General features: G+C 42.2%; 1 protein-coding gene across 1 annotated transcript; it reads right to left on the minus strand.

Moving 5' to 3' along the window:
• Positions 1-1,110: 1,110 nt before the first annotated feature.
• On the minus strand, positions 1,111-7,100 carry LOC138737334 (galanin receptor 2a-like). The gene is made up of 7 exons (XM_069888089.1): positions 7,046-7,100; positions 6,181-6,233; positions 3,537-3,561; positions 2,929-3,158; positions 2,707-2,815; positions 2,494-2,616; positions 1,111-2,018 (listed from the first exon to the last, which is right to left on the minus strand). Exons 1-7 carry the CDS (start codon positions 7,098-7,100, stop codon positions 1,111-1,113), a joined length of 1,503 nt encoding a protein of 500 aa, XP_069744190.1.
• Positions 7,101-8,420: the final 1,320 nt, after the last annotated feature.

An 8,420-nucleotide genomic window follows, 5' to 3' on the forward strand; every position in this document is an offset into this window, starting at 1 on the left:
TACTGTCACAGGTGCATAGGATTCATTAGGAAAAGCGGAGAGAGCAGCGGTCAATGTGGGGCAAGTAACTAAGGTCCTGGAGTGGATCAAACTGAGAGGCCTGTTATTGTAGCTGGAGCCCATGTGGCACGAGCTGACGGTTAGGGCAAGTAGAGAGGAAGGCAACATGGCCGTGGAATCGTGCGTACATGGTCGTGTTGCCTGAGAGCAGCCGGGATGACAGATGGGGAGCAGTGAGAGAGAATCCCACATCCCTGCGAAGAGCAAAGGCAAACTTCTTCAGGGTAGGCATACCTTGGAGAGCGTTCACATAGTTGTTGTAGTAGTCAGAGGTAAAACACAGGATTGGTTTGACTCTGTGGTTAACTGGAAAAAAAAAGACAAATTCAAGAGAAATTTATCAGGCCAAACAGTTCCTTTATGCAGCAAAAGTAAAGATATTTTCATGGTCCTTCCAAGAATGAGAAGAGAACTCATTCGGATATTAGGACATATGACGTCATAGTACCTATGGTAACTCTACAATAACAATTACCCTTAAGGGGAAGTCATAGAGCAGCCATAAATAACAAACACAAGGTTTTAACCTCTACATTGGCTACGGGGAGGTCGCTGCTGTTGCAGACGAAGAGGAGGTGCAGGGCGAAGCCATCTCCTAATCTGTGACCGGTTGTAGATAAGCCCACATAACCTAGTCTCCTCCCCTCCTACGGTGCCCCTCCACCTATCATCTCCCACCCTCACCACCCACCCGTCCACCCCCCCACTGGGCATCCCTCATGTTCCCCCATACTTTAGTGAAACGTTGGTGAAATATCTTCACCTTTGCGACAAAAAGGCACTGTTTGACCTGCTGAGTCTTTGCACTATTTAAATGTATTTCCTGATTTCCTCAACTTTTCACTTAGGAAAACAGTATGAGTTGCATTTTTAAATCGAAGGTAACATAATGTTCTGTATTTTATTGAATTATTGAACGGCTTTCGTAGCTCATGTACACGTGGCAGCAATCAAGTAAAAGCTCAGAGTTACAACGTCTGGGCATGGGGGCAACATCTGAATAAAACACCGTGAAACATTTGGAATGAAAAACTTGATCTCACGTTAGCCTCACTTAAATAAGTGAACAAATAGAGTTAGTGGATATTTGAGGCCACTCTTCAATTGGTCTCTGATCTTTTTCTGAGTTCCCGCATAAATGAACGGATTAATGCAGGAACTCAAAAGCTGAAGCATGTATCCGCTCTCCTCCAGAATAAAACGTGGATCTTTGAACTTAGAACCTGAGAAATATGGCATTTTAACAATTCGAAGATAAATAATTTTGATAAAAATCAACAGCCACGATAGAATGAAACAACATGATATTAATAGGAGTAAAACTATGGATTTTCTGCGGCATTCCGTCTCAGGGTCAGACTGATTGTCTCCGTTTTTGTTGTTTAACAGTCTTTTTCTAGCTCTGTTCGCAGCCAGAATGTCTCTGACCGTGAGGACGTTTAACAGTAGTATCAGGAAGAAAGGAAAACAAGGGGTTAGAATGCGGTGAATCCAATCGTATGCAATCCATGCAGGTGCGATAGTGAGGATTAATTTTGCTTCACAGAGCCAAGGCACGCCATTAGCTACAAACGAAGGCTTGTAAATAAAGTACCACGGAACGTTCATCATGCAGCTTACAGCACAAACGATTCCTATAATAGTGGCTTCCGTTCTCTCAGTGCAATATGTTGTTTTAAGCTTTTGGCAACAAATTGCTATATGTCGGTCAAAAGTGAACATCACAGTTACCCACACGGAACAATCTCTCGATCCATAAATGAGTACGAAAATCAACTTGCAGACAGGTGTGATGGAAAGAACGCTCAATGGGAAATACATATTCACAGTTCGGTTCAATATCACAGCCGTGATTATGACTACTAGATCTGTCACAGCCATAGCCACCAGGTAGTACGTGATGCACTTGGAAAGGCCGCACTTTCCTCGAAGCAGGATCACAATCGCTGCCAAATTGGCTGCAAAAGAAGGATCAATTAGTACAATCTGGGCCGAGGGAACAGATAAGCGGAAAATACGAATATCTTACAAGATGGGATAGAGATGGAGTACAATTAGATTTTGCGGCGGACAGATTTTTTTACTCGACGGGCATTGCAAAGTAAATCTTCTCCCTGCCGTGGCGGAAACTGAAGTTTTCCGTTGAACCCTTTGATTGGACACTTTCCCCTTCATTCAGTAAGATTCAATGGACGAAGGATGGAAACATTTTGGTGTAATAATACATCCAAACACTGCAAAGTATATAGAGCCGAGGAAAAGTAAAATAAACACAAGGATAGAAAATATAACTGCGTTGAACATTTGCTCTAATAAGAGCCCTCATTTATTTGCACAGAGATAGAGCGTTTGTTAACATTCATCCACCCCCCCCCCCCCCCACCCCCGCCTTCGATGCAAAACCATAAAGATTCAAACATAACTAGAACTCACTGTGGCATGAGGTCAGCGAGTGTTGATAAAGAATCGCCCATTGACAAAGAATCTCTTTCTGGACACAGTCCAACAATTCTAAGGGCGTATGACATTGACCATGAGGAGGGGAAGAACTTTCATCTGCCACAATCCAGATTACACTGGTGTGTCAGAAAAATATAGTGGTGCAACCAAATCTTTTGTAACGTGCACTCTGCCGCTTTTATGAACCAGGGAGAGCAGAGACGGGCCGACGGTGATTTTGCAGGCATGGGGCAGTACCCAAGAAGGCAGCACCTGTCCACGACAGCCGCTCCGAGGGGTTGCAGACTCCAGGAAGCTGAGGACCAGCATAAGAGAACACTCACCATTGAGGAAAAGCCGAGTCATCGATGCTACAGATGGTGATCACGGTGGCAGAGCAGAGAGGGCTCAGCTGCTGGAGGGACTCACACAGGCGACGCGGTCGACGGACCCATGGGGTTGTAGGCTGCTGGAGCCTGGCCCATGGCAGCCAGGCATCGGGGCTGTGATTAGAGAGGGCGATAAGGGCAAGAAGAGCTCAGAAGGGTCCCGGGCGCAGGGAGCGTCCTGATCATGGCGAGATTTAGATCTAGAGCTCGGGTTGTCGATGCATCGAACAGGGATCTGTGCGCCTGCATAGGCTGCGGGAGCGCTGGAGGCTAATCCACGGACACACGATTAATTTGAATGGGCTCTGCTTCTCTTTCCCTGCCTGGCAATTCAGTTTAACATTACATGATCTGTCCTATTACAGGATAATAAATTTATCTAGGATGTTCTATCACATTAAAAGAAAACTAATCCGAGTATTTCATCTGGAACTCCAACAGATACACGGATAATTAGTAAACAGCCATGTATTAGGCGGTGTGTGCATGACTTTAAGAAACTCTAAGCGCAGAACTGTATTTCTGGGATGTCATGTAAAATCTGTATAAGACATTGGTGAGGCCAGATTTGGAGAACTCTGGGTAGTTTTGGTCCGCTAACTATAGGAAAGATATCAATAACATAGAAAGAGTGCAGAGAAGATTTACCTGGATATTCCAAGTACTTCAGGAACTGAGTTACAGGGAAAGGTTAAACATATTAGGACTTCCTATCTCCCTATTAAATTCAGATTACAACGGCCAATGCGCTGGCTGAGAGATTGGGCCAATATTCCCCAAAATTAATAAACCTGGAGCAAGTACGTTTTATAAAAAAACAAACATTCTGCTGACAACTTGGGAAGATTTTTGAATTTCATACATCTGGCACAATCCAGAGAAGATCCCAATATAGCATCTCTCTGGGTGCAGAAAAGGCCTTCGATAGACTGGAATGGCCATATCTGTTGAAAGTAATGGAGATATTTGGACTGGGACAAACATATATTAATTGGGTAAAAACATTATATTCTAAATCACAAGGAAGGATCATAACAAATGGCCAAATTTGGTCGACATTCCCCTTAAGAAGGTATAGGAGACAGGGTGGTCCACTATCACCAGCGCTGTTTGTATTAGATATTGAATTTATTAGCAGAATATATTAGGAAGGACTCGCATATAAAGGGATTCAAGGTAGGACAAACTGAATAGAAAATAAACCTATTCGCAGATGATGTGCTATTACACTTGTCAGATGCAGCTGAGCCATTGCCCAAATTACAGGCCAGCCTGGAAGATTATGGCCTGAATATGAATGGTCTGAATATAAAGTTAATTTGAAAAAAGTGGGATTATGCCCCTGACTGACTCAGACTATGAACAGGGGAGTCGTTTCAAGTGGAAATCAGGTAGTTTTAAATACCTAGAGATAACAACATGTTGAGACAATATAAACTCAATTCTACCCCTATCCTTGAAAAAGAATCGAAGATGATTTAAACAGATGGAGGTCTGCCTATAACTTTGATAGACAGGGTGAACTATTTGGGAATGAAGGAGTTGCCGAGATTACAATATTTATTTCAGTCCATTCCTACTTACCTACTATGAAATTTTAAAAAAATAGAGCAGCATAAGAAATTTCCTGTGGAATGGCAAAGTTTCCAGGATCTCCATGGAAACATAGATGTGGGATTATAAACTGCAGGGAGAAGGGAGAGGTCTACGATTACCTGAATTCATGAAATATATAGCAGCACAGTCAAGGTTCCTCATTATTTGATGGTGAACCACCAAAATAGGTTAACATAGGATTACATGACATGAGGGAGGGAGTGGTGAAAGATTTCATTTACAAAACAAATACCAAATGAATAAATAAAAGAAGAGGACCTCATCTTAAAACATCAGGTAAACATCTGGAAGAAAATGACTGATTGTATCAGTAAACCGATTGTCTTTGGTTTGGCTTCGCGGATGAAGATTTATGGAGGGGGTAAAAGTCCACGTCAGCTGCAGGCTCGTTTGTGGCTGACAAGTCCGATGCAGGACAGGCAGACACGGATGCAGCGGCTGCAGGGGAAAATTGGTTGGTTGGGGTTGGGTGTTGGGTTTTTCCTCCTTTGCCTTTTGTCAGTGAGGTGGGCTCTGCGGTCTTCTTCAAAGGAGGTTGCTGCCCGCCAAACTGTGAGGCGCCAAGATGCACGGTTTGAGGCGATATCAGCCCACTGGCGGTGGTCAATGTGGCAGGCACCAAGAGATTTCTTTAGGCAGTCCTTGTACCTTTTCTTTGGTGCACCTCTGTCACGGTGGCCAGTGGAGAGCTCGCCATATAACATGATCTTGGGAAGGCGATGGTCCTCCATTCTGGAGACGTGACCCATCCAGCGCAGCTGGATCTTCAGCAGCGTGGACTCGATGCTGTCGACCTCTGCCATCTCGAGTACTTCGACGTTAGGGATGAAAGCGCTCCAATGGATGTTGAGGATGGAGCGGAGACAACGCTGGTGGAAGCGTTCTAGGAGCCGTAGGTGATGCCGGTAGAGGACCCATGATTCGGAGCCGAACAGGAGTGTGGGTATGACAACGGCTCTGTATACGCTTATCTTTGTGAGGTTTTTCAGTTGGTTGTTTTTCCAGACTCTTTTGTGTAGAATTCCAAAGGCGCTATTTGCCTTGGCGAGTCTGTTGTCTATCTCATTGTCGATCCTTGCATCTGATGAAATGAAGACGCTGTTTACATCTGGTACCGCACGGATGGCAGTCTCTTCAATCTGAGGCGCCTGCAAGCTCACACCAAGACACAAGAGAAACTTGTCCGTGAACTACTCTTTGCAGATGATGCCGCTTTAGTTGCCCATTCAGAGCCAGCTCTTCAGCGCATGACGTCCTGCTTTGCGGAAACTGCCAAAATGTTTGGCCTGGAAGTCAGCCTGAAGAAAACTGAGGTCCTCCATCAGCCAGCTCCCCACCATGACTACCAGCCCCCCCACATCTCCATCAGGCACACAAAAACCGATTGTAATTTTGTCTAAAACACCCTTAATACGTAACGAACTGATGTCTATGAATTTATGTTTAAAGGTTCTGGGTGTTTTGCACTGAAAGGGAATCCGAACTATTGAAGACTGCTATGAGAAGAGATAGCTCATGCACTTCGAACATCTGAAGGATAAATATGATTTGCCTAATGGAAACTTTCACTACTTTCTACAGTTAAGATCCTTCTGAGGGAAAAATGGGCCCCACCATGACCCCATCTGAAGGGAACAAGGTAGAAGGACTAATTCGACTGGGAGGCAGAATGTACTTTGTACTTGAAAATGGGATCCCAGAACTGGGACTGCAAAGATCGAGGGAGTGCTGGGAGTTGGATTTCAGAATAATGATTGATAAAGAGTATTGGTCAATTTCTGTAGGGAAAGATTGGTACAATATAATTTCTAACATCAATTATATCTCACACCATAAAATTTCATAAAGGAAAATCAGAATATCAGAAATGTGCATCAGGTGTGGTTTAGAAATTGGTACCTTCATACACTCCACATAGACCTAGACAAAGGTGAGACCCTTTTGGTTGGAATTATCTAATATATTAACCAAGATTACGGGAACAGACTTCCTTCTGGATCCAGAGCTATATTTATTAGAATATTTAGAGGATGTGGGCAGATCATTAACTAAATTAATTTTTTTGATATTGCTTGTCAGTAGCTTTTAAAAACAGTCCAACTCACCCCTGCTCATCACTCAATGGACCACGGAGATGCACAACTGCGAGCCCATGGAGAACATACCATAACATATAATTTAAGAAATAAGTACGATACTTTTGCCAAAATATGGCAAGCTTATCATGAGCACTTTAGTCTGTGACGATAACAACAGCCCCACAGTTCTGAAAAGCTAACAAAATATATAATGACAACGTTATATATTATATTATAACATTGTATATAAAGAGTGGAAGTCGACGAGAAAGGCTGAATTTTTCTTTCTTTTTTTCTTGCCATCTTTCTCTTTGTCACTTTAATTGTTTTAGTTGCTTTTACGTTTAAAGGGATTTTTCAGATATGATATGTTTATGTAAATATTGGAAAAATAAAAACAACAGGTTAGGACTTTATTTCATTTGGCATAGAAGAATGAAGTGACGCAGTCCCTGGCCTTGCCGGGCATGTCCGGTGTCTCCAGGGTCCATGAATTATTGGAGGGTGATCCCGACATGGTCGGTACACCGCCTCTGGGTCTACAGACCCGCAGCCCCACCGGGAATGGCCCGACAACTATGGAAGAAGAAGAGGACTTACCTGAGTAGTTCACTTAAACAATTGGAAGTAGAGTTTAGAGAAGGTAGGCCACAAGATGTGGAACTGGAATGGAATCTGTTTGTGCAGTTCTGGATGGAATTGCTTATCACATGGACAATATATCTAAACAAATAACTCAAGGGTTTGTGGAAGTGACAACTAAAATATCTAATATGTCTGAAGATATGTCTGCACTCAAGAAGGATGTCAATAAATATGTTAAATCGGTGGATACAGTGCAAGAATTTTTTTAATTGAAACAGCTTTTTTTCTGAATGCAAAGACCAAGTTGTACGTAATAAGCAAAAAAAAATAGAGAAAATGGAAGATTCGTTTGTGGATTGGGGAATCCAGAAGAAAGATTTACTGAAACAAAATTAAGGGTCTGACCCAATAAAAAATTTTAAGTGTTGGATACCCGAGGTATTAGGTAAAGAGTTTTTTTTTGGAAGGTCTAGTATTGGAGAGAGCACATAGAGCATTACGAAAGAAACTGTTACCGGGACAACTACCACGTGCCATCTTAGTTCAGTGCCTGAAGTATCAAGACAGAGAATTGATATTACAGTTGGCAATACAGAAGGCAAGACAAAGTCAATCTCCAATGATGATTCAGAATAATAGAGTATTTTGAATGCATATTTGAGTCCAGAAATTATCAGGCATCGACAGGAGTTTAATTCAGCTAAAGTGTTGTGGCGGAAGGGTTATAAATTTACTTTTTTATATCCTGCTGTGTTAATGGTCTCTCATGGTAACTTTCAATCTCAATTTTTTAAGAATGATCATGATGCGTTAGATTTTGCTAATTCATTACCGGATTTACGTGGTCATGGAAGAGTTTCGCCATCATTGCTTAAAAAGAGGGCAAATGGAAATGGAAATGGGAAGAATGGAAAGAATGGGAAAAATAGAAAAAAATGGAAATAAAGAGGTTTTAACACAGTCTTATTGACATTGAAGATCCGGAACAATCAGTGGGAATGGAGTGAATGGGTTGAATATATTCACAGTTTTGCATTGTATTAATATGAATGATGTATCTAAACATTCAGGCTAGGGAGGGTGGGTGGCACTGAAATCTTTGATAGTCATTTGCCATAAGTGTGGTTTACCACACCCAGTTTTTTAGGGTGTTAGTACCTTTGGATAATGTTTGTTTCTTTGATGGGGATAATTAGAAGTTTTTTTATACTTTTTAAAAAATATTTGGGGGGTGAGTGATTTTCATTTATTA

The sequence above is a fragment of the Narcine bancroftii genome, chromosome 6, assembly GCF_036971445.1.
Source record: "Narcine bancroftii isolate sNarBan1 chromosome 6, sNarBan1.hap1, whole genome shotgun sequence".
NCBI classification, from domain to species: domain Eukaryota; kingdom Metazoa; phylum Chordata; class Chondrichthyes; order Torpediniformes; family Narcinidae; genus Narcine; species Narcine bancroftii.

Bases quoted from the DNA above. Each gene is read 5' to 3' on its own strand.
- LOC138737334 (XM_069888089.1), bottom strand. From the start codon at position 7,100: ATGTCGGGATCACCCTCCAATAATTCATGGACCCTGGAGACACCGGAC. The intron at 3,562-6,180 runs GTACATTCTGCC...CCTGTAACTCAG, and splicing joins ATCCCATTTTCAAGTACAAA to TTCCTGAAGTACTTGGAATA. The intron at 2,816-2,928 runs GTGAGTCCCTCC...GCTGGTCCTCAG, and splicing joins CCGTCGACCGCGTCGCCTGT to CTTCCTGGAGTCTGCAACCC.